Source organism: Mobula hypostoma, chromosome 2 (genome assembly GCF_963921235.1).
Source record: "Mobula hypostoma chromosome 2, sMobHyp1.1, whole genome shotgun sequence".
Lineage (NCBI taxonomy): Eukaryota > Metazoa > Chordata > Chondrichthyes > Myliobatiformes > Myliobatidae > Mobula > Mobula hypostoma.
In genome coordinates this window covers 119246475-119273816 of record NC_086098.1, presented here as the reverse complement: position 1 = coordinate 119273816, position 27342 = coordinate 119246475, and the positions used below count along the sequence as shown (strand labels likewise).

Sequence of the window (27342 nt, the reverse complement as noted above, 5' to 3'; positions counted from 1 at the left end):
CTTTTACGTTTCATCTCTGTTGTGTATGTGGCCTGGTTACACAACAATGCTATTAATAAAAACGCTGGAGATGGGAGCTAAGGTTCATGATTCTTTACTGGCAGAAACCGAACTCGGCACACACGTACAGATCAATATGCGCCTAATAATGCATGCTCAATATGCACCTAATGGCACATGCAATGACGTGTTACTAAAACATAAAGTAGTCCCTTATTATAATGTAGGCTATATGGTATACTCCTCCCCAGCTGTTTTTTTTTACTGGGGCATTATGCTAAACAAATATGTTCAAATATGTTTACCCTTAACATTCAAATACCTACCATTTGTTTACTTAGCAACTTAATAATATCAAATTATAACAAAGTAATGTAATAATATCGAATTATAACAAGCCTTTTTTAATTTTTGGTCTAAGTCCCATTTATAACTCAAATCTCTTGGGGGGGGGGGGGTCTTCTCTAGACTGTCCGGCACTGAAGCAAGTAGGTCTTCACTCTATTGTCTGGAATAAATTAAACAATCCACAGATCGGCAGGTTCCAGCCATAAAGAGTAGTCACTTCCATCTTGCAAAGATGACAAAAGCAAAGTGAAATCCGTGAAAAGGTGAATATTATTCTTAAAAATATGTACAATCGTCAAAACTGAGATGGCATTAGAAAGTATCTTCAAATAATGTGTTCTTCAGTCTGTCAATAAACTTGTTTGTTTTAATACAGATTTCCATATAGAAGTCATGAAAAGTTTACCTCTGAGCATAGGGAGTTAAGAAGATGTGCCCCTCCAACTTGCTAAGAGTTCTAGGCATCAGATCATCTCCTTATAATGAAGACTCCACTGTGCAGCTGTCCTAGGTATATACACATCTTTGTGCTATCACTTGTCTTCCTTACCCATATCTCATTTGTTCCAACTGAGCTAATTACACAGCCAATCTTCATATTCTCCTTAGATTCCAAATAGATAGCCTGATCTTTATGATACCATCTCTTATCATAATATAACTTTCCATCTTCTATTCGTGCTTCATATTTTGTGCTGGTGATTCAGCAGGAGTGCTGGGAAGATGCTCAGGAGAAGACATAGATGCTGTCACTTTTTGTGGAACACATCATTTTGGGAGTTAAAGAAATACATGATAAATTGGAGAACAAGGTTGCATTCTACGCTGGTCAACTTGCAAAGAGTTTGAACAGTAACTATAATGTGAGATCCCAAGGGGTCTTTCGGGCTGTGGTTCAGGTCCTCAGGGACTGTAAGAATAGTGCAGGATGTCTGTTCTTCAGGTATGATCTGAAAGAATGTATAATTTGCTTAGGAGAACTCAATGATCCCATCCTGCTTCCATGTGATCATTTTTACTGTTTAAAATGTATGAAGCGGTGGCTTGAATCAGGAAAAGGACAAACGACTCTGCCCACTGTGCCGTCCTTCTCCAGATGATGATTATGTACTAGCGGTAACAGAAGAAATAAGTGAAGCTGTAGCAAAATTAGTCATATTTCGCAAGAGGTCTGATGCATTTTTCGTAGCTTCGGATTCCATGGTCTGCTTCAAAGATGAAGTCGCCTCACCATAGGAAGGATGTGGAAGCATTGGAAAGGGTACAGAGGAGATTTACCAGGATGCTGCCTGGTTTAGAGAGTATGGATTATGATCAGAGATTAAGGGAGCTAGGGCTTTACTCTTTGGAGAGAAGGAGGATGAGAGGAGACATGATAGAGATGTACAAGATAATAAGAGGAATAGATAGAGTGGATAGCCAGCGCCTCTTCCCCAGGGCACCACTGCTCAATACAAGAGGACATGGCTTTAAGGTAAGGGGTGGGAAGTTCAAGGGGGATATTAGAGGAAGGTTTTTTACTCAGAGAGTGGTTGGTGCATGGAAGGCACTGCCTGAGTCAGTGGTGGAGGCAGATACACTAGTGAATTTTAAGAGACTACTAAACACAAAATACTCTGCAGATGTGGGGGCTTATACGGGAGGCAGGGTATGAGGGTCGGCACAACATTGTGGGCCGAAGGGCCTGTACTGTGCTGTACTATTCTATATTCTATGACTTGCCACCAACAAAGAAGTGGTTGGTGATCTGCTGTCTCTGCTAGTTATTCAAAAGTCGAGACAATCCAATGACTCACAGAAAGATCAGTACTTTACCAGTAATGGTTCACCATTTGATGAAGCAGTTGATCGAAATCCTGTTGTTTGTTCCATTGTTCTTAAGCTGCTGTTAAAGTACAGTTTTGCTGATATTAAGGATTACCTGCAGTGCTATCTGTCTGGCTCAAGAGGGAGAATTCCTTCAGATGCACATTCAGCACAAGTGTGAAAATACAATAGAAACCTTACAGTTTGTTGCCAGAATTCGCCTCTGTTTTGATGCTGTTTCCAAACTTCTTTGTGAAAAACAAGACACATTGGCTGAAGATTCAAAATATGTACGTGCAAAAGAAATTTTCCTGCAAAGGATTAAGTGTCTGATTCTCAATGGAGAAAATGATTGGTTCGAGATTTACCTCGTGCAAAAGCTGTTCTGTTTGAATGGAGATTTTCCGAGATTTAAGCTTATTGAGAGTTCGCAGATCTTCCATTATCTGTTCATCTGTTAACAAGTAATTTAACCGCGCAGGTGCAGGTTTTCATCTTTTGTTGGTGATTGGAACAGGGCCATTAGATCTCCTCCTTAGTTTCCTAGTCATTATTGACTTTACCTCCATAGAATCTCCTGTGAGTTCCATTGTTAGCCTCTCATTCTCAATCATCTTTTTCTTTTCTTCCAACTCAATCTTTTTATCTTCAAATTCCTTTACTGCGGCTTTCTTCTCTTTAATGTAATTCCTTTCCACTTGTTCTGTCTTCAGTTGCAGAAAAAGCTCTGCATTTCGTATTCTTTCCTTGTACTGTTGATCTAGTTTCTTCATCCTTTTCTGATACTCCTGCAAAAAGCCTTCCTGTAACTGCTCTAGCTGTCTTTTGAGAGATGTCAATTTCTCTTGGTAAATCTGCTCTCTTACTTCCAGGTAGTCTTCATCATCCTGCTTATTGGCAATACCTGTCTCCCTTGCATCCTCTGTATCTTAATCTGAGTCATGGCCACGGATACTGCATTCGTCCTCATCGTCGACGCTGTCTAGCTCCTCCTCGTCATTGTAATAGTCGATAATGGGTGAGAGGACAGCTGCAGACATCTTCCCCGTCGAGCTGCCCTCCTTTGCTGACATATTTAGTGCCTTGATGGTGTGCCAATCCAACTGGATTTTCCCGAACCATTCACGTCCCAGCAACGGTGGTCCTCCATTTTTCAGTACATAGTGGTTCAGCTGCTGTGTTTTGTCTCTGTAGGTGATTGTCACTTTAATTTTACCTTTGGGATGCACCTTCTGTCCTGTGTAAGTCTTTAGCAGTAGTTTAGTTCAGGGGTCCCCAATCTTTTTTGCACCGCGGACCGGTTTAATATTGACGATATTCTTGTGGACCAGCCAGCGGGCGAGGGGTATAAATCACGACCGGAATATAGGTGATAAGTCAACTATAAGTCACTTATCAGTGGCTAATACACTCAATTTCATTTCCAAAAGGATTTACCTAATGAATTTAATATTAAACACACAGAGCATATTTTCCTTGCATGAATATAGTGATAAGTCATAAGGGGGTTCCTTATGTCCAGACTATTCCGCAATTTAGCTCTCATTGCATTCATTGCAGAAAACTCTGCTTCACAGAGATATGATGTTGGAAATGGAAGCAACGTTTTCAGTGCATTCGTGGCTATCTCAGGATATTCAGCCTTGACTTTGATCCAGAATGCCGGCAGAGATGTTATGTCAAACATACTTTTCAGCCCACCGTCATTTGCAAGCTCGAGGAGTTGATCTTCTTCCCGCTCTGACATGGATGATTCACCGGGGACATTCACAAATGGATCACGGACCCATTCCTTTGCACGTCTTGGGTCATTTGCGGTTGGGAAGTAATGCTCGAATTCTGTCGAGAGCGAAGATAGGTGTTCGCGCACCAGCTGTGAGCCTCTGTCTCTCCCAAATTCCCAGCTAATGTTGGGAACATGTCAAATATGCCCCTGTACACTCGCCATCCCCACAGTTCCAGTTTGGCTGTAAAAGCAGACACTTTATCTGCCAACTTGAAGACAGTTGTCATTCTCCCCTGAAGTGACAAATTGAGTTCATTGAGCAGGTTGAAGATGTCACACAGATAAGCGAGTTTTGCTATCCACTCCTCGTCACTGAAGTGTGCTGCCAGTGCTGACTTATTTCCTGAAAGAAATCTCTGTAGCTGCTCTCTTAACCTAAAAACCCTGCCCGGGGCTCTCCCCCTTGATAGCCACCTGACTTCAGTGTGTAAGATAAGGCGTTTGTGCTCTGCATCCATTTCCTCGCAAAGCTGCTCAAACAGACATGAGTTAAGGGCTTTTGCTTTGATGTGATTGATAACTTCAACAATGTCACTCAATACGCTGTTAAGATCAGGTGACAATTTTCGGCTAGCCAGCATTTCCCTGTGTGTGACACAGTGTATAGACTGGCATTCAGGAGCAACTTCTTTGACTCGGGTAGTGAAACCAGACTTGTTAACCCATTCCAACAGCTGTGCTTCGATGCCCTCTGCTATGTCATCAATTCTCCTTGAAACTGTGGTAGCTGAAAGAGAAACCTGTGCCATCTTGTTAGTTGCAGATTCTCCCAACAGTTCACGGCACATGTCCTTGGCAGCAGGCAGAATCAATTCTTCACCAACAGTGAAAGGCTTCCTAGCCTTCGCAATACGACTAGCCACTAAGTACGACGCTCTCAGAGCAGCAGCATTTGTGGAGGTGGTGGCTCTCAGCACTTGCTTTTGTTCCACTTGCTCACGTTTTTTCCGCATCAAACACAGGGGGCTTGGAGCGTGCGAGTCACCAGCCGCAATAAAGACATATTTTATGTACGACTCGTCGTATTTTCCGTTGAAGGAAGCTTTCTTTTTTTTTGCAGTCTTGGTCTCAGGTGTCTCTGCGCTATCAGTGAAAGGAGAAGAGAGGAGAAGATGGCGGCGCGATACAGCACGCAGCGGCCACTCCAGTGAATGATATCTGTTATCTGTCAAGTAGGGTGCCATGCACAACTCTGACTTGATGGAGACAGACGTGAGAGCACAGAGGAACATCTGGTGAAACTTCTGAAATGCCTGTTTCGCTGCTGCTGCTACTGTGTGATCCGAAATCTCTGGAGAGGAAGGCCCCAAGCCCTCGGCTTTGCTTGTTGCTCGGCAGCCAGGGCGGGGTTGAAGCACTTGGCAGAGATGGTGTTCGGTGCTTGGTGTTGGAGGGCTGGTCGGAGGCTCGAAGTTTTCGGGCGGACTCAGAGTCAGCTGTGGTCAGGTGCTTCCGATGGCGCTGCATCGGCAAGTTTGCAGCGCTGGAGGTTCATGGCAGGGAGAGTCTCTCCCTTCTACCATTTGCATGAGATGATGGGGCTATCGGGACTTGAGACTTCTTTTTAACTGTGCCCATGGTCTGCTCTTTATCAAATTACGGTATTGCTTTGCACTGTTGTAACTATATGTTGTAATTATGTGGTTTTGTCAGTTTAGTCTTGGTTTGTCCTGTGTTTCTGTGATATCTCTCTGAAGGAACATTGTATCATTTTTTAATGCATGCATTTCTAAATGACAATAAATGAGGACTAAGCGTCCTCATAATCTAATCTAATCATCATCATTAGGCCTTTTATGTTCCCTACCACCTCTTCCAAAGAAACTCTCAAGCGACAATTGTTTTTCACTCATCGAGTAGTTGTAGGTTAATGACCGACTGATGACTTCGTGTGGGTTCAAGTTCAACAGTGGGCGTGACAGGGAGAGAGGAAAGGTGCAGTTGACTCATATCATTTCCTAGCGGCCCGGTAGCACATGCTTTGCAGCCCGGTACCAGTCTGCGGCCCAGTGGTTGGGGACCACTGGTTTAGTTTGTTTCAGAGGTATGTGAGAAAACAGTCATTTGTTGTCGTGTACAGAGATCACTACTAAAACTGAGCCTGTGTCTCACACCCACCACTTGTGGAATGATCCATATTACTCTTCCATTTCTTGATGATTGACTTAACCGTATTCCAAGAGATATTCGGTGACTTGGAAAATATCTTGTATCCATCTCCTGACTTGTGCTTTTTAATAACCTTTTCATGGAGTTGCTTGGAGTGTTCTTTTGTCTTCAAGGTGTAGTTTTGCCTAGATACTGACTCACCAGCAATAGACCTCCAGATACAGGTGTATTTTTACTCCAATCAATTGGAGCAACTTGACTGCACACAGGTCTCCAAAAACAGATCGCTATTTAACTAATCATGTGACTTCTAAAACCAATTGGCTGCACTAGTGATGATTCGGTGTGTCATTTTAAAGGGGGATGAATATTTATACAATAATTTTTTTTGCATTTTATATTTGTAATTAATTTAGATCACTTTGTAGAGATTTGTTTTCATTTTGACACGAAGGAGCCTTTTTCTGTTGATCAGTGTCAAAACAGCCAAATTAAATCCACTGTGATTCAATGTTGCAAAACAATAAAACATGAAAATTTCCATGGGGGGGTAAATACTTTTTATAGGCACTGTATATTCAAGCTGAGATCAATCTTAACTAAGACATCCTTTATTTAAGGCTTTAACTAACACAGACTAGCAATATCTGTTCATAATGCTCTTAAAATATGTATCTGCAGTATGCTCAATTCATCTACTAGTTCGCTTGTCAGTTAAGTGAATTGTGTAAGTGCATTTAACTTAAAGTTACTGTAACAACTATGTTACATCTAATATATAATGGACGTTAACACTAATATGCAATAAATATGTATATATTAATTCAGCACATTAACTTTGATAACTGTTGCAAGAAAAGGAGATGTAGATAAAAAAAATGCTACATTATATTTAATGTTACTATAGTATTAAGGATCCTCCAGGATCTTGTGATCACTTCCACTAGGTAGAGGTTTTCTGTCTTCAGCTTAAGTAGGAGCAATTAAAAAAGTATTAAGGAGCAGTTTCTAAAGTAAATTGGGAAAAGTAGGCTTAAGAAAAAGCCCCTTGTAAATCAGTGGCACACTGAAGTCAGGTGGTTATCAAGGGGGAAGAGCCCTGGCCAGGGTTTTTGAGTTAAGAGGGCAGCTGCAGAGATTTCTTTCAGGAAAAAAGTCACCACTGGCAGCACACTTCAGTGACGAGGAGTGGATAGCAAAACTCACTTATCTGTGTTACATCTTCAACCTGCTCAATGAACTCAATTTGTCACTTCAGGGGAGAATGACAACTGTCTTCAAGTTGGCAGATAAAGTGTCTGCTTTAAATGTCTCATATAGAATATATTCAATGCCTCCATAGCTCTCTGGGCAAGAGAACTCCTAAGCTTCCCATGTGCCCAAGAGAAGCAATTTCACTTCACCTCCATCTTAAATGGGCAACACCCTGTTCTGAAACGATGCTCTCCAGTTTAAGCTACTCTGATCAGGGAAACATCATCTAAGCAGCCACCCAATTAACCCCTCAGAATCTTAAAGGATTCAATAAAACCATTTGCATTTTTCTAAGCTCCATTGTACAAAGGCCCAACTTGCTCAATGAATGCGAACCTTTTTATCCCACAAGTCAACAGTGAAACTACTCTGCATTGCCTCCTCTTCTTCCTTAGAGAGAGAAATTCTGGATGTAGATCTTATCATTGACCTGTGAAGTTACATCAAAACCTCACCACTATTAAATGCCACATCACTTGCAATAAAGGCCAGCACTCCACTGACTGTCCTAATTAATTGATATACCTGCATACTAACTTGCTACACTGCAACATTTTGAGTTCATTGTAATTGTTAGAATACTGGAAATGGAAAAAAATGCTAAGATAAAATTAAATTTATCTTTGATGAAACAATTTTCATATATTTTTACTGACCTGTTGCATGGACATTGCCACCAGCTTTCTGGCATGAACTTCTTGTCCCTGACCCATGGATATTGCCCGACAATCTGAAACAAAAGCTATCAGTTATCCTCTACAAAGATATCTAAATAATTCTGGATTAACTGTAGCTTTTCAAAAATATAGTTACTTATATGTTTATGTTTTGGATGTCATGTTCCTTAAGTTACCATGTCCAGAACATGAAACTTGGCAGAGAAAATAACACTAGGGAATAGGATTGGATGATTGTAATGGATGATTAATGCATGCTGGTTTAATTATCTACTCCTTGTATACAATATTTATGCTTTCACTTCATTGAAAATAATTTCAAAATTCAGTAAGATTATGCAATATTGTTTTTTAAAAATAAGAGTAATAGCTGCTCAAAATCTGAAGTAAAAACAATGAATGTTGGGAACAGTCAGTATGCCATCTTCTGTTTGGATGTGTTCCTACCTTTCAAACTCTTTATGAAATTCTCCAACTTTAAGTAACTTGCTCTTTTTGTCTGTATTAGTACTGGCCATTTCTGTGAGTCAACCAGCTGTGACTTTACTGTCCCCATTGAACCTGCTTGGTATGCTGCATAGCTCTCCCAGTAGCAACACATTACAACACAAAGAAGCATTATCTCCCTCTAACTCCCCAGTTAGCTCCGTGACTTATCTCATGTGTTCCATCTATCACAAGATCACAAGACAAAGGAGCAGAAGTAGGCCATTTGGCCCATCGAGTCTGTTCCGCCACTCCACCATGAGCTAAACTATTCTCCAATCTAGTTCCAATTTCCGGCTTTTCCCCCATATTCCTTGATACGCATGTAAGTTATACTGTGAGGCAGCAGGAATGTTAAAAAGAGAGAAATTTGTGGAAGTTGGTCATTTCTTTGGCAGTAGAACAGGACGTGACTGCGCAAGCACGTGTAAGTCGGACCGTGAGGCAGCGGGAGTGTTTAAAAGAGAGAAGATTAATGGAGCGGGTGATGTTGTAGCGGGTCATGGAGTAGAGGGAGACAGAGTAGGAAGGCTTTGGCACCTGAGACTTCAGCAAGCAGAGGCTGAGGAAGAGCTTCACTCCAAGTGAGGTAAGGCCGGGTAAGTTCCTTTAATAAATCTAATTACCTTAAGAGTAGGTAATGGAGACAGCAGTTAGGGCAATTGTGTGCTCCATTTGCAGTATGTGGGAAGTCAGGGCGAGCACAATCATCCCTGATGACTACACTTGCAAAAGGTGCATCCAGCTGCAGCTCCTGACAAACCAAGTTAGGGAACTGGAGCTGGATGAACTTCGGATCATCGGGAGGCAGAGGCAGAAATAAACAGGAGTTACAGAGAGATAGTCACCCCTAAGAGTCAGGAGACAGGTAGCTGGGTGACTGTCAGGAGAGGGAAGGGGAATAGACAGAATGAGCAGAGCACCCCTGTGGCCATTCTCACCAATAATAAGTACATCGTTTTGGATACTGTTGACAGGGATGACCTACCAGGGACAAGTTGCAGTGGTTGCGTCTCTGGCACTGAGATGGGACCCTCAGCTCAGAAGGGAAGGAGGGAAAAGAGGAGAGCAGTAGTGATTGGGGATTCGGTAGTTAGGGGAACAGATAATAGGTTCTGCGGAAGAGATCGTGAATCCCGGATGGTCTGTTGCCTCCCCGGTGCCAAGGTCCGCGATATCTCAGATCAAGTTCTCGGTATTCTCAAGAGGGACGGTGAGCACCGGATGTCGTGGTCCATGTAGGGACCAATGACATGGGTAGGAAGAGTGAGGAGGTCCTGAAGGGAGGGTTTAGGGAGTTAGGCGCCAAGTTAAAGGACAGGATCTCCAGGATAGCAATCTCAGGATTGCTACCAGTGCCATGCGCAGGCGGGTTTAGAAACAGTAAGATAGCGCAGATCAATATGTGGCTGAAGACATGGTGCAGGAGGGAGGGCTTCAGATTTATAGATAATTGGGCAGTTTTCCAGGGAAGGTGGGACCTGTTCCGGCGGGACGGTTTACATCTGAACTGGAGAAGGACAAATATTCTTGCAGGTAGGTTTGCTAGAGAGGCTCTGGTGGATTTAAACTAGATACAAGGGGGGAGGGGAACCAGAGTGTAGGAACAGATGTAGGGGAGAAGGAAGAAAAAGAAACTATTGAAGTTGTTTTTTTAAACGTGAACAACAGGAATTCTGCAGATGCTGGAAATTCAAGCAACATACATCAAAGTTGCTGGTGAACGCAGCAGGCCAAGCAGCATCTATAGGAAGAGGCGCAGTCGACGTTTCAGGCCGAGACCCTTCGTCAGGACTAACTGAAGGAAGAGTGAGTAAGGGATTTGAAAGCTGGAGGGGGAGGGGGAGATGCAAAATGATAGGAGAAGACAGGAGGGGGAGGGATAGAGCCGAGAGCTGGACAGGTGATAGGCAAAAGGGGATATGAGAGGATCATGGGACAGGAGGCCTAGGGAGAAAGACGGGGGGGGGTGACCCAGAGGATGGGCAAGAGGTATATTCAGAGGGACAGAGGGAGAAAAAGGAGAGTGAGAGAAAGAATGTGTGCATAAAAATGAGTAACAGCTGGGGTACGAGGGGGAGGTGGGGCCTAGCAGAAGTTAGAGAAGTCAATGTTCATGCCATCAGGTTGGAGGCTACCCAGACGGAATATAAGGTGTTGTTCCTCCAACCTGAGTGTGGCCTCATCTTTACAGTAGAGGAGGCCGTGGATAGACATGTCAGAATGGGAATGGGATGTGGAATTAAAATGTTTCTTAAATGCATTTATTTTAATGCTTGGAGCATTATATAAAAGGTGGATGAGCTTAAAGGATGGATTGATACCTGGAGGTATGATGTGGTAGCTATTAGTGAAACATGGTTATAGGAGGGGAGTGATTGGCAACTAAATATTCCTGGATTTAATTGCTTCAAGTGTGATAGAATCGGAGGGACAAGAGGGGGAGGTGTTGCATTGCTTGTCAGAGAAAATATTACAGCGGTGCTCTGGCAGGATAGATTAGAGGGCTCGTCCAGGGAGGCTATTTGAGTGGAATTGAGGAATGGGAAAGGTGTAGTAACACTTAAGGGGGTGTATTATAGACCACCAAATGTGGAGCAAGAATTGGAGGAGCAAATTTGTAAGGAGATAGCAGATATTTGCAGTAAGCACAAGGTTGTGATTGTGGGAGATTTTAATTTTCCACACATAGACTGGGAAGCCCATACTGTAAAAGGGCTGGATGGTTTGGAGTTTGTAAAATGTGTGCAGGATAGTTTTTTTGCAGCAATACATAGAGGTACCAACTAGAGAAGGGGCAGTGTTGGATCTCCTGTTAGGGAATGAGATAGGTCAGGTGACGGAGGTTTGTGTTGGGGAGCACTTCGGGTCCAGTGATCACAATGCTATTACTTTCAATATAATTATGGAGAAGGATAGGTCTGGATCCAGGGTTGAGATTTTTGATTGGAGAAAGGCTAACTTTGAGGAGATGCGAAAGGATTTATAAGGAGTGGATTGGGACAATTTGTTTTATGGGAAGAACGTAATAGAGAAATGGAGGTCATTTAAAGGTGAAATTTTGAGGGTACAGAATCATGATGTTCCTGTTAGGTTGAAAGGAAAGGTTAAAAGTTTGAGAGAGCCATGGTTTTCAAGGGATATTGGAAACTTGATTTGGAAAAAGAGAGATATCTACAATAAATACAGGCAGCATGGAGTAAATGAGGTGCTCGAGGAATATAAAGAATGTAAAAAGAATCTTAAGAAAGAAATTAGAAAAGCTAAAAGAAGATATGAGGTTGCTTTGGCAAGTAAGGTGAAAATAAATCCCAAGGGCTTCTACAGTTATATTAATAGCAAAAGGACAGTCAGGGATAAAATTGGTCCCTTAGAGAATCAGAGTGGACAGCTAGTGTGGAGCCAAAAGCAATGGGGGAGATTCTGAACAATTTCTTTTCTTCAGTATTCACTAAGAAGAGAAGGATATTGAATTGTGTAAGATAACGGAAACAGGTAGAGAAGTTATGGAAACTATGATGATTAAAGAAGAGGAAGTACTGGTGCTTTTAAGGAATATAAAAGTGGTTAAGTCTCCGGGTCCTGACAGGATATTCCCTAGGACCTTGAGGGAAGTTAGTGTGGAAATAGCTGGGGCTCTGACAGAAATATTTCAAATGTCATTGGAAACAGGGATGGTGCCGGAGAATTGGCGTATTACTCATGTTGCTCCATAGTTTAAAAAGGGTTCTAAGAGTAAACCTAGCAATCATCGGCCTGTGAGTTTGATGTCAGTGGTGGGTAAATTGATGTAAAGTATTCTTAGAGATGGTATATATAATTATCTGGATAGACAGGGTCTGATTAGGAACAGTCAACATGGATTTGTGCGTGGAAGGTCATGTGTGACAAATCTTACTGCATTTTTTGAAGAGGTTACTAGGGAAGTTGATGAGGGTAAAGCAGTGGATGTTGTCTATATGGACTTCAGTAAAGCCTTTGACAAGGTTCCACAAGGAAGGTTAGTTAGGAAAGTTCAATTGTTAGGTATTGATATTGAAGTAGTAAAATGGATTCAGCAGTGGCTGGATGGGAGACGCCAGAGAGTGGTGGTGGATAACTGTTTGTCAGATCGGAGGCCGGTGACTAGTGGTGTGCCTCAGGGATCTGTACTGGGTCCAATGTTGTTTGTCATATACATTAATGATCTGGATGATGGGGTGGTAAATTGGATGAGTAAGTATGCAGATGATACTAAGATAGGTGGAGTTGTGGATAATGAAGTAGGTTTTCAAAGCTTGCAGAGAGATTTAGGCCAGTTAGAAGAGTGGGCTGGAAGATGGCAGATGGAGTTTAATGCTGATAAATGTGAGGTGCTACATTTTGGTAGAACTAATCAAAATAGGACATACATGGTAAATGGTAGGGCATTGAAGAATGCAGTAGAACAGAGGGATCTAGGAATAATGGTGCATAGTTCCCTGATGGTGGAATCTCATGTGGATAGGGTGGTGAAGAAAGCTTTTGGTATGCTGGTCTTTATAAATCAGAGCATTGAGTATAGGAGTTGGGATGTAATGTTGAAATTGTACAAGGCATTGGTGAGGCCAAATTTGAAGTATTGTGTACAGTTTTGGTCACCGAATTATAAGAAAGAGGTCAACAAAATAGAGAGAGTACAGAGAAGATTTACTAGAATGTTACCTGGGTTTCTTCACCTAAGTTACAGAGAAAGGTTGAACAAGTTGGGTCTTTATTCTTTGGAACATAGAAGGTTGAGGGGGACTTGATAGAGGTATTTAAAATTATGAGGGGGATAGATAGGGTTGACGTGGATAGGCTTTTTCCATTGAGGGTGGGGGAGATTCAGACAAGAGGACATGAGTTGAGAGTTAAAGGGCAAAAGTTTAGGGGTAACATGAGGGGGAACTTCTTTACTCAGAGAGTGGTAGCTGTGTGGAACGAGCTTCCAGCAGAAGTGGTTGAGGCAGGTTCGATGTTGTCGTTTAAAGTTAAATTGGACAGCTATATGGACAGGAAAGGAATGGAGGGTTATGGCTGAGTGCAGGTCGGTCAGACCAGGTGAGAGTAAGAGCTCGGCATGGACTAGAAAGGCCGAGATGGCCTGTTTCCATGCTGTAATTGTTATATGGTTATATACCCTGACTAATTAGATACCTATCAATCTCCTCCTTAAACACCCTCAATGATTGGGCCTCCACAGCTGTATGTGGCAATGAATTCCATAAATCCATGACCCTCTGGCTAAAAAAACTTCTCCTCATCTCTGTTTTAAATGGGTACACTCTAATTACAAGACTGTGGTCTCTTGTCCTGGACTCACCCACCACGGGAAACAGCCTTTCCACATCTACTCTGTCCAACCCTTTCAACATTCGAAATGTTTCTATGAGATCCCCTCTCATTCTTCTATACTCTAATGAATACAGTCCAAGAGCCGACAAACGCTCCTCCTGCATTCCAGGAATCATCCTCGTAAATCTTCTCTGAACTCTCTCCAACATCAGTACATCCCTTCTAAGATAGGGGGCCCAAAACTGCACACAGTATTCCAAATGAGGTCTCACCAGTGCCCCAAAGAGCCTCTTCAACACCTCCTTACTCTTGTACCCTATTCCTCTTGAAATGAATGCCAACATAGCATTCGCTTTCCTTACTGCTGATCCAATCTGGTGGTTAACCTTTAAGGTATCCTGCACAAGGATCCCCATGTCCCTTTGCACTTACGATTTTTTAATTTTCTCCCCATCTAAATAATAATCTGCCCAATTATTTCTTCTTCCAAAATGTACAACCGTACATTTCTCAACATTGTCTCTCATTTGCCATTTCTTTGCCCACTCTCCTAAACTGACCAAGTCTCTCAGCAACCTTTCTGTTTCTTCAACACTTCCTGCTCCTCCACCTATCTTGGTGTCATCCGCAAACTTAGCCACAAAACTATTTAATCTATAATCTAAACCATCGATATACATTGTAAAAAGAAGCGGCCCCAACACCAACCCCTGCAGAACACTACTAGTAACAGGCAACCAATAGGATCCCTTTATTCCCACCCTTTACTTTCTGCCTATCAGCCAATGCTCCACCTATTCCAATATCTTTCCTGTAATTTCATGGGCTCTCATCTTATTAAGCAGCCTCTTATGCGGCACCTTATCGAAGGCCTTTTGAAAATCCAAATACACAACATCCACAGCCTCTCCCTTGTCAATCTTATTTGAGATTACCTCAAAAAATTCCACTAGGTTGGCGAGGCAGGATCTTAACCATCTCTCCCACTAACTACTCTGCAAGTTCACTTTACATTATTTTTATTTATTTGTCAGTTCTGACAGAGCTTTTGATTTAAAAATTAACTCTGTCTCACTTCCCACAGATGCTGCCTGACTTGTTCAATGGTGCCATCCTAATACCGTTTTTATTTGAGGGATGTAACTTATTGATTGTGCAGCATCTTGAAGGGTGAAGCTGAAGAATTACAAGTTGTGATCTACTCTGGTATCAATGGCAAAGGTAGAGTGAAAGATGTGGTTGTACATGTAGATTTTAAGGAACCAGGAAAGTGCATAATATCATAGAGTCATACGGCATAAAATCATGCCATCTGGCCCACCACGAATATGTCACCCGTTGCACCTAACTAACTAATACCAAGTACCTGCATTAGGTCCAAAGCCTTCCGCACCTTGGCAATTCAAGTACTTGTCCAAACACTTTTTAAATATTATGACAGTCTCTGCATCAGCCATTTGTTTGGACACAAACCTTACTGTGCATTAAAAAAAACTCCTCTCAGATCGCCAAGGGTAGAGAAGCAGGTTCTCAAAGTATAAATCCCAGGTTGGTCCCAGTGCCAGAAACAACAGGAAAATGCTTCAAAGCTGAGGAGTGGGAGTGTTTTATTTTTCAATGAAGTAGGATCGATAAAGACAGAGAAAATATAGAATATCAGAGTAAATTAGCCATATTAAACCAGACTGTTAGAGTAACCATAGGTATGTAAAAACAGAAAAGATTAGCAAGAGTAAACACGAGTCAAATACAGGCAACGACGGGAGAACTTATAGTGGAGAGGAATTAATCAAAACATGTGTTTGTCTTCACAGAAGGAGACAAAAAGCCTTCCAGAAGTACTGGAGAACCAAGGATCCAGAGCAGATGAGGAAATGAAAAAAGTTAATACTGGTAAAGAAATACTACTGGAGATGTTACTGAGCCTGGAAACTGAAAAAATCTGAAAGATCCAATGATCTACACATGTCAGAGTGTTGAAACAGATGGTAATGGAAATAAAAGACGAGAGATTTCTTCAACCAGACAGTAGAAAATCTTTGGAATTCTCTACCCCAGAAGACATGGAAACTTCATCAATGATTTCATTTACAACAAATTTCTAGATGTTAGAGGAATCAGACGATATGGGAATAGAGTGCAAATGTAGTGTATTTGGCAGCTATAACCTTGCAGAATGATGGAGTAGCTAGTGGGGCAGAATGGCCTACTGCTCCTGTTTATTATGTTATTTTGCAGTCACTATCAATAAAGCCATTTCTTCTTGGACCCTTAAAATGCAGGTCATTGAGTCCAGGAAACTTGTCTGTTTTGTCTGTCTTTAGTTCCATTAGCTCACTATCTAATTGTTTCTTGTAATATTGAAGTGGAACTTCCTACCGAATAATATTATGTAGGAACCTTCAAGAGATAGGCTTGAATGGTTTGGAAAGATTGCTGTTTTTAATATCTTAAGCTACAACATTATGAGTATAGAAATTATTGTATAGAAAGAGACTGCTCCAATCTGTGGCAACATTATTAAGGATCAAAAATCAACTTTATAAGCATGTGGTGTGTTGGTGCAACATACCACTGCAAATTCCCAATACATGTAAATGTATGGAAATTATTTTTACTTTGTCGCTGTGGTGTAGTAACACTTCATGGATGTTAGTGCTGTTCTCAACGTTTCATGGATAATGGTGTGATTCTGCACAGCTTGGTCGTATCCAGAAGCCAAAAGCATAAATTGTCTCTATACATTGCAGGGTTTTGCAGTTATTACTTAGACAACATCCTTACCAATTTCAAGCCTCTTGGCCAGTCCTTCAATCTGATTGCTAGGATCTGATCCCATGGATAGGAGGCAGATCAGAGGAGTTCGCACATCACTTTCTTCCCAAGTTGTCTCCAAGTTTAAAATCACCGGCTCGGCATATTTTTCTCCCATTGAGTCAGAAATAAAGTTTCGAGCTTGTGAGAGTGTTCGATCAGGACACCATGATCTGAAAAATAAAAATTATTCCATCTATTTTATTTTTTTGTAGATTGATCCAATTAATTTATATCCTTCTCACTTCCTTGCAATATTGTTACCTTCAAATGTTTATCCATTTCCGTTTTGAAAACTACAAATGAAACTCCATCAGGGAGTGCATTCTAGGTCATAACTACTTGTTGACAAAAAATTTTGCCCACTGATCCCTGAAGATTTATCTAATTACTTTTTGCCTGCAGTACATAGCACGTTACTAATAGAAACATTTACCCTAAATAAAAGAGTTATAATTTTATACACATCTATCAAATCTTCTTTCAACCTCCTCTACTCAAAAACGACAACTTCTCCAGGATTCTCCAGTGTGTTCTTACAAATTATCAGTTGTCACTGGAACCTATCTAGTAAACTTTATCCACACCTTCCCAGATTGTTTATATTCTTCTTCTCGTGAAACTACAAGAAATGGATGAGTACTGATATCTAGTAAGTTTTATAAAGATTCAGCAAGATCTCCTTACTTTCGTATGTTACTTCTACTGTTAAGTGCATGTTGCCTTTATTGCCCAATTTTGCAGACTGCATTGGTAGCTTCACATGGACATTGACATTGATATTGATATTGACAAGGATATGGACATTGTGTTGGCAGAAGGAATTAGTTAGTTCAGGATTTAATTACTACTTTAATTAGTTCAGCATAACATTGTGAGCCAAAGGGCCTGTTCTATGTTTTATTTCTTTTGTCTTTACCTTTGCAGAGACATGGATGCATATAGCTTATTCTATGCAGATCATTTCACAGAAAATTATATCAAAGATCTACAGATATGGAAAGCTGAAATAAAATACAAGGAAATACTCAAAGCACTGAGCTGGTGAGATGGTATCTGCAGAAAGAGATCCAAAGAAAGAATCTTAGAGCTGGAACATTAAGTTTGTTACTCTTTCCATTGATGCTGCGCCTAACCTGGTAAGTGCTTTCAACAGTTTTGTTTTTAATCCACATATATGGCATTATCATTAAGCACCAATTCAGATATTGACATTGCAAAGGTTAGTTAGCCTAGAAAGGATTCAAGTGTCTCATATGGAGAATCACCTGGTACAAGAAAGTTGCAGGATGATCTAGGGGATAGGAAAAGTACAGTGATGCTCCCCAAGGGGAGAGGTGGCATATCAGTTCTTCCCCAGAGTTCTCAGATGAAGACTAAGATAAAGGAGCATATATGGAATAGTGTCTGAGATACATTGATTTACTTGGTTAACAGCATTCCAGAAATGTCAAGGAGTCCATCCTTAACCTCTTACAGGACTTCTCATGGAACCACTACATTGGAGAAGTGGTGTGAATCCAGTGCAACTCAAAATTGACACTACTCCCAGGCTCTGTTTCCAGTCAGATTACTGCAGATGTATAGCAGAGAACACAGAACAGTCCAGGTCCTTCAGTCCACAATATCAATGCTGAACAAGATGCCAATCTAAATTTACAAGTTGCCTCCACATTATATATACCCTTCCATTCCCTGCTTAAAAAAAGGAGGAAGGCAGCAGAAAGGAAACTATAAACCAGTTAGCCTGACCTCAGTGGTTGGGAATGTGTTGGAGTCAATTGTTAAGGATGAGGTTATTGAGTACTTGAAGACACAGGACAAGATAGGACAAAGTCAGCATGGTTTCCTTAAGGGAAAATCCTGCCTGATGAACCTGTTGGAATTCCTTGAAGAGATTTCAAGTAGGATATATAAAGAGGAAGCAGTGGATGTTGTATATTTGGACTTTTGACCTTTGACAAGGTGCCACACATGAGGCTGGTTACCAAGAGCCCATTCTATTACAGGAAAGTTACTGGCATGGTTAGAGCATTGGCTGATTGGTAGGAGGCAATGAGTGGGAATAAAAGGATCCTTTTCTGGTTGGCTGCCAATGCCTAGTGGTGTTCCGCAGGGGGTCAATGTTGGGACTGCTTCCTTTTATGCTGTATATCAATGATTTAGATATAAATGATGGAATAGTTGCCAAGTTTGCAGATGATATGAAGATTCTTGGAGGGGCAGGTAATGTTGAGGAAACAGGCAGGCTGAAGAAGGATTTAGACAGATCAGGAGAATGGGCAAGAAAGTGACAAATGAAATACAATGTTGGAAAATGCATGGTCATGCACTTTGGTAGTAAAAATAAATGTGTAGACTATTTTCTAAATGGGGAGAACATCCAAAAATCTGAGCTGCAAAGGGACTTGGGAGTCCTTGTACAGAACAACCTAAAGGTTAACTTGCAGGTAAAGTCAGTGGTGAGGCAGGCAAATGCAGTGTTAGCATTCATTTCGAGAGGTCTGGAAAACAAGAGCAGGGATGTGATGCTGAGGCTTAATAAGGCACTGGTGAGGCCCTCACCTTGAGTATTGTGAACAGTTTTGGGCTCCTCATCTAAGAAAAGGTGTGCTGGAATTGGAAAGGGTTCAGAGGAGGTTCACAAGGATGATTCCAGGAATGAAAGGGTTATCATATGAGGAATGTTTGATAGCTCTGGGCTGTATTTGCTGGAGTTTATAAGGACGAGGGGGGATCTCATTGAAACCTTCCGAATGTTGAAAGACTTAGACGTGGTAGATGAGGAAAAGATACTTCCCATGGTGGGGGAATCTAGGACAAGAGGGCACAGCCTCAGGGTAGAGGGACGTCCATTTAAAACAGATGTGGAGAAATTCTTTAGCCAGAGGCTGGGGAATTTGTGGAATTTATTACCACAGACAGCTATGGATGCCAGGTCATTGGGTGTATTTAAAGCAGAGCTTGATAGGTTCTTGATTGGACCCGGCATCAAAGGTAATGGGGAGAAGGCTGGGGAGTGGGGCTGAGGAGGGGATAAAGAAAAAGGATCATTCATGATTGAATGGCAAAGCAGACTTGATCGGCCAAATGGCCTAATTCTGCTCTTATGTCTTATGGTCTTGATGTGTCTACCTAAATGCCTCTTAAACATTGCTATCATACCTTCTTCCACCACCGCCCCTGACATCCTACTACTCTGTGTATAAAATATTTGCAACATCAATTTCTTTTAAACTCTCTCCCTCTCACAATGTAACTATACCTTCCGGGATTTGACATTTCCATTGCAGGAAAAAGACTTGGTCTACATTCCCCATTGATTCCCTCAATTTTACATAGAACGGGATAACACTGGATAAAACCCATCAGTCCAGAATGTTGGTGCCAACTATGCTAATCTAAATGATCCCATCTACCTACACAAGGTCCATATCACTTTATTTCTTGCTTGTTCATGTGACTGAGAAAATGCCTTTTAAACGTTACTGTTGTATCTGCTTCCACCATCTCCTCTGGCAATGCTTTCCAGGAAAGCTCTGTGTAAAATAACTTGCCTTTCAATCTCCTTTAAACTTCCCCCCTCTCACCTTCAAGTTACATTCTCTGGTACAGTATTTGATATTTCCACCCTGGGAAATAGGCCATCCTATCCAATTCATACCTCTCAGAGTTTTGCATCTATACTCCTATCAAGATACTCCTCAGCTTCCAATACACCAGAAAAGACAATTCAAATTTGTCCACCCTCTCCTTATAGCTCATTCTCTGTATTCAAGGCAACATCCTAGTCAACCTGTTCTGCATGCTCTCCAAAGCTGGTACATTCTTCCTGTAATGTGGCAAACAGAACTGCACACAATACTCTAAATGTGGACGAGCCAACCATTTATAGAACTGCAATATGACTTTTGACTTTAACACTCAACAGCCTAACTGGTGGAGGCAAATAGCCATATAACTTATTTACCATTGTATTTACTCATGCTGCCACTTTCTAGGAGCTATGCACTTACACCCCAAGATTCCTCTGTACATCAATGCTCATAAGAATCCTGCCATTTTCTGTGCACTTTTCTCTCATATCTGATCTCACCGAGTGCAAAACCTTACATTTATCAAGATTAAACTCCATTTGCCATTTCTTTGTCCACATTTTCAGATGGTCTATTTCATGTGGCATCCTTTGACAATCTTCTTCGTTATTCATGAATTTTCGTGCAGTCTGCAAACTTACTAATTGGCCCAACTATATTTTCATCCAAATTATTTATACATTTCACAAACAACAGAATTTCCAACACGGATTCTTGCAGAACATCAATAATCACAGAGCTGTAGTTGGAATAACACTTCTGTACTACTAACTTGTCTTCAAAGGCCAAGCTGATTTTGAATCCATTCATACCTCAAAATGCTTTTTGCAGTGGCATCACAATACATTACAAGATGAAGACAAACATAAGTTGGCATAAATATATTAAAAATAAATTATGCATAACTCACACATGCACAAAATAAACAAAATATAACAACACCATAGAAAGATAAGCAAAATAGAAAATAGTCCAACGTTGTGTTATGGTTTTCAGGTAATTTCAAGACTTGATGGCAGTAGGGAAAAGGCTGTTGTTGAACCTTGAGCACGGACCATCAGGCTCCTGTATTTCCTGCCTGAAGGCAGCAACAAAAAGAAGGCATGGCCCGGATGGGGGTAATCTATGATGATAGAGACATTACGTCTTGTTGATGTCCTCAATGTTAGGGACAGCTGTACCCCTGATGGAACTGGCTAAATCCATCACTCTTGTTAGACACTTCATTCCTCTTCATTGGAGTTTTCATATTAGGCCAAGATGCAACCAATCAAAAATGCCTTCCACAGTACATCAGTGGAAGTTTGTCAGAGACTTTGATGACATGCCAAATCTTCTCAAATTACTAAGAAAGTAGAGCTGCTGGCTTGCCTTCTTCATGGTTGCATCTATGTATTGAGCCCAGGATAGATCTCCTGAGATATTGACAGCCAGGAACTAAAAGCTGCTCACTTTTTCCACCACAGATGCAATAAGGACAATTGCCCTGACTTCCCTTCATAAAGTCCATGATCAGTCTTGGTCTGGCTAATGTTGAATGCAAGATTGTTATAACACCACACAAACAGCTCCTGTCTGTTTATCCAAATCTAGTGATAACTCCATGTGCCTTAACTTTATGGATCAGCCTTCAAGAAAGCTAGCATCATTTTATAAAGCAAAATAAATTTTTCACTGTACTTTAGTACATGTACAATAATAAACCAATTTAAACAGCATGGTAGAGTAATGGTTAGCACAACACTTTACAGTACCAATAACCCAGGTTCAATTCCTGCCACTGTCTGTGAGGAGTTTGTACATTCTTCCCAGGACCATGTGGGCTTCCTTCGGGTGCCCCAGTTCCCTACCACAACCTAAAGACGTACTAGTTGGTAGGTTAATTGACCATTGTAAATTGTCCCGTGATTAGGCTAGGGTTGCTGAGCAGCCAGAAGGGCTATTCTACACTGTATCTCAACAAATATATACCAGGGAAATCTAAAGTGGCCAATTCAACCAAATAATCAACATTTCTGAGATGTGATGGAAACTAGAGCACCTAAGAGCAGCCAATGTGGTCATAGGAAGGATGTGCAAACTTAACACAGTGTGTCTGAGGTCAGGATTGAACCCAGGTCTCTAGATTCAAGATCTCTTAAATCACCCTGACTCTCATGGGTTCATGAATTTAATTTTGGCCTGATTCCTAACTTGGCCAAATAACTGCCATTACAAAGACATTATTCCAGTTGTGTTGCATATGCAACTTTATGGACATCAGCTAGCATGATTAATTCTAAATTGTTTCAGATCATTTGTTTTTTTTTGTCTTGTCAAATTGCATATGTGCAATGAACCTACAGAAGGAATACATATTATGTGGCGTTCTGAAGCTAATATGATGTCCTGATATCTCACCTGATAAGCAACAGCTTGCCAAAAGAATCCAATGAGTCACTGTATCCATTTGGAATTATTGTATCTTCTGGTGCTTCTTCATCAAACCAGACTTTCCAAAGCTTCTCATTTTTACTTATCTGCAGCCATATTTATAAACAACCAAGTGCAAAAAAAAAATCAGTGTCATTATTCGCAAGATAATTTTAAATACTAGAGTCCCAAGCCACCTAATGATTTTAAACAATCATATCCATTTTAGAATGGGTGTTAATCTACCCTGCCTTCTTAGTCAACATTCACTGAGATTTTTCAGTGATTCCCAGAGTCTTTTGTGGAGCCCAATATCAGTATGATCAATATGAGCTCATTGCACGAAGAGGATCTAGAGGAAACTGTCTTCTTATGGTAGGATGGTAAGTATTCCTAGCAACTCCACAAGACCAGCCTGTGACACCAACACTCCGGTTCTACTAACATGCAGGACCCAATCCTGATAATTGGCCTGAATAGCTCGGCTCATTCCCATCCCATGTCTGGCCCCAACAATCTGTAAGAATCCTTATAGCCATGAGTCTCACCAGAATGTGTGATGTGGTAATGGCCCAAGACCTGACAAGCTGCTCAACTCGTGATGCAAATGAGGCTTCATTCACAAACTATCACATATTCCCATGAACAAGTAGATGGTCTATCAGCCTAAAAAAGTCTCGTTTGTGAATGAATATTGCATGGGATACCACCACAAAGCTTCAAACATGTTCTTTCTTCCATGGTCCACTCTCTTCTCCTCTCAGATTCCTTCTTCTCCAGCCCTTTACTTTTTCCACCCATCATCTCCTAGCTTCCTACTTTTTCACCCGTCTGCATCCACGTGGCTTCACCTATCATCTTCTAGCTTGTACTCTTTCCCCTTTCCCCACCTTCTTATTCTGACATCTTCCCCCCTCCCTTCTAGTCCTGTTGAAGGGTTTTGGCCCAAATCATTGACAGTTTATTCCTGTCCATAAATACTGTCTGAATAGCTGAGTTCCTCCAGTATTTTGTGTGTGTTGCTCTGAATTTCCAGCATCTGCAGAATCTATTGTGTTTATGTCAATATTTGTAGTTTCTTTTGCATTTTAGTTCATCTAATCATTTTTTGTTCATTAACTTTATTTTTCCTCACTTAAATTCTGTAAAGCAAATTTCATTCCATATCTCAAGCTTTTGAGTAGTGATTTGTGAATTCCATTCAGGCAAATTTTCATAACCCAAACAGATATAATGTGGGCACCTGTTTAAGTTTACTGCTCGTTGCTTGCCTATAAGCCATATAACAATGAGCAGAAAATAGCTACTATACCTGGGTCAGTATCTCTGAAAAATGGGAGAGTTTGCTCAGCTCGACCAAATTCAACCAGGTCATGTCAAGGATCCAGCGGAAAGGCTTTGGTGGGCTGGCTTTAAGGTCGAGAGCGGCTCCACCTGCACAATTATCATAGATTTTATCCTTGTTAAAGAGCAATTAAATACCAAACATGTGCAATTTTTGAATGCCTACCTTACCATGTGCTCTGTGTCAATAGCAGAAATCATTTCAGGACTCTCATGTAACTATTGAAATTGACCCATCAATAGGCATAATGCTCAGAGCTCTTAAAAGAACAGCTGACCTCTGAATCAAGTCAGCTGTTACGTTGTTTGGGGAGCACTCACAGCCATCATAACATCACAGACACAAGAGCAGGGTCCATTTTCACAGACAATAACCTTAACATATTGGTGGAGTACACCCACACTGGACAGCAATGCACATTCAAAGGGAAAAGTGAAATGCCATTCGGATAAAGAAAGATAATTGACCAAAATGATGCCATGTAAATACAATCATGGGAAGTTTAAAGATATCATGTGTGGTAGCATTCGAGTTCCTGGGCTTGATAAAGCACACTGGCAAAACATTTTCTTATTTACTCATACTCAAAAACCTATACACAATCCTGCATTTTGTCTGCAACTACATCTATTAAAATATGATACCCCTCAACCCTTCTGCATCTCTTTCCTGACTGTAGCAATGAGAAGAGGGCATGTTCTGGGTAACTGGGGCCCTTAATGATGGACACCGCTCCTTAAAGATGTCATGGATACTACGGAGGCTGGTGGCCATGATGGAACTGACTAGTTTAACAACTTTCTGCAGCTTACTTCTATCCTGTGTAGCAGCACCCCCTCCCCCCCCCAATACCAGATGGTGATGCAGGTAGTTAGAATGCTCTCCACAGTACAACTGCAGAAATTTGCATATGTTTTTGGTGACAAACCAATTCTTCTCAAACTCCTAATGAAATATAGTCGCTGTCTTGCCTTCTTTATAGCAGCATCAATATGTTGGGTCCAGGTCACATCCTCAGAGATATTGATACCCAGGAACTTGAAATTGCTCATTCTCTCGATTTCTGATCCCCTCCAAAAGGATTGGTTTGTGTTCCCTCATCTTACCCTTTCCGAAGTCCACAATTGCCTATTTGGTCTCACTGACATTGAGTGCAAGGTTGTTGCTACGACACCACTCAACTAGCTGGTATATCTCACTCCTGTACGCCCCCTCATCACCATTTGAGTTTCTGCCAATAATGGTTGTATTATCAGCAAATTTATAGATGGCATTTAGAGCTGTGCCTAGCCACACAGTCATGAGTGTAGAGAGATGGCAGAGCAGTGGGCTAAGCACACACCCCTGAGGTGAGCCAGTGTGGTTTGTCAGTGAGGTGGAGATGTTAGTTCTAATCAGTACAGATTGTGGTCTTCCAGTTAGGAAGTCAAGGATCCAGCTGCAGAGGGAGGTACAGAGACCCAGGTTTTGGAGCTTTTGGATCAGATCTGTAGGAATGATGGTGTTAAACACTGACCAAATTAATGAACAAGAGAACAGAAATATAAGAATAAATTTGCAGGGAACGTAGACTCTAAAAGCATTCACAAGAATGTAAAAATAATTAAGTAGACAAGGACAGTTGGAAAGAGGAGAATTTACAATATTATTAAGGAAATAGAGGAGCAATTAAAGTAATACTTAGATCCTGTCTTCACAAAAGAGGACAATTCCCAGAAATGCTAGGTAATCAAGAATTTAATGTAAAGGGGGAATTAGAGAAAATTAATGCAAATCAAACCAGAAAACCCAAATACAAACACTCAATAGGTCAATCAGTATTTCTGGGGGGGGGGGGGGGTGTAGAGAAAGAGTTAATATTTCAGGTTGAAAATCCTTCACCATAATCTACTAATAGACTAAAAGCTGATAAATCCCCAGGGCCTGATAATCAGGCATTCCAGAATATTAAAGAAGAAGCCAAAGAAAATGAAGAATGCTGTGGATGTCATTTAATAGACTCTGAAAGTTATGGAAGAGTCTAAGCAAATTGGAGGGGGCAAAATGTAATCCCACTATTTAAAAAACAGAGAGTGAAAAAGGGGAACCTCACATCAGTTAGCAGCAACTGAAAATTACAAAGGAGGTGATGGTTGGAAATTTAGAAAATACCAACAGAATTGGGGTAGATAGTCAAGAGTCTTTATGCCAGGATGAAAATGTCAAATATCAGAGGGCAGAGCTTTCAGGTACGAAGGGAAAAGTTGAAATATGATTTAAAAGGCAATTCTTTTATACACAGAGTGTGCCAGATACCCGGAACGCACTGTCAGGGTAAATGACGAATGCAGATACAACAACATTAAAAAGGCATTTAGACAGGCTCCTGAACAGGCAGGGATTGGAAGGATATAGATGATGTATAGGCAGGTGAGATGAGTTTTAATTGGCATTAGGGCTGGCAATGGATAACATGGGCCAAAGGGCCTGTTATTACTCTATACTGTCCTGTGATGAGACAAAGTTAGCATGGATATTTGAAAACAATGGAGCTTTATGAGGATATAACAGGTAGATAAAGGAGAGCAGTGAATGCAGTGTATTTGGATTTTCAGAAGGCTTTTTAATAAAATCCCACATACAAGAATTAAGGTTTAGTGTTAACCCACATGAAATTTTGGGTATATAGTGTACTGGCATGGATTGAAATTGGATTGACAGGAAACAGAGTCAAAGAGTTTTACAGCATGGAAACAGCCCTTTCAGAGAATAAGAAAAAAAAAGATATTTTACAGGATTGGTAGTGAAGTACCACAGGGGTTATTGCATTGGTCCCCTCTCTTCATAATAAATGTCAATAGTTGTTTTTTTTAATATATTCTCAAGTTTGCCAATGACATGCTAGAAAGATTGCAGAGGAAATTCATAAGAGTGCTGCCTAGGTGAAAATTGTTTCAATTATAATGAGAAACTAAGTCTGAAGTTCCTTGAGCAGAGGAGGTTATGAGGAGGTTTGGTTGATGTACATAAAATTAAGGGTATATATAGGATAAACTGCGGTAAGCTTTTCGGCATATTAAAGTTAGGGACACAGATTTAGGGTAAGAGATGAGAAATTTAGGGGGTCTCACAGGGACTTTTTTCCACCCTGAGAGTGACAAGTACCCGGAAAAAAACTTTGGAGAATGGTGAAAGCAGTCAATGACAGCATTAAAGAGGTAAAATCAAGCACCTAAATCACCTGGACACAGAAGTCTATGAGCCGAGTGTGGAAAAGAGGATACCCAATATCAGTGGATGTGATGGATATCCTTTGGTCTGTTCCATTCTACATGACTGACACAAAATTGTGTGGGGCTGTGAAGAATATGCCAAGAGGAATCAAATATGTTAGATGAGCGGATAAATATGAAGTCACCCATTTCAGTAGGATTA

General features: G+C 41.0%; 1 protein-coding gene and 1 pseudogene across 1 annotated transcript in view; both read right to left on the bottom strand.

Annotated features, from left to right (window-relative positions):
- Positions 1-27342, bottom strand: part of LOC134342423 (dynein axonemal heavy chain 8-like) — a 317468-nt gene that overhangs the window by 58221 nt on the left and 231905 nt on the right. The window contains exons 52-55 of the mRNA XM_063040531.1: positions 23896-24017; positions 22572-22690; positions 16546-16748; positions 7960-8033 (exon numbers count right to left, since the gene is read on the bottom strand). Coding sequence (XP_062896601.1) covers positions 7960-8033; positions 16546-16748; positions 22572-22690; positions 23896-24017 — 518 coding nt within the window. The remainder of the gene's footprint in view (positions 1-7959; positions 8034-16545; positions 16749-22571; positions 22691-23895; positions 24018-27342) is intronic.
- LOC134359342 (sin3 histone deacetylase corepressor complex component SDS3-like) lies at positions 818-3194 on the bottom strand (annotated as a pseudogene).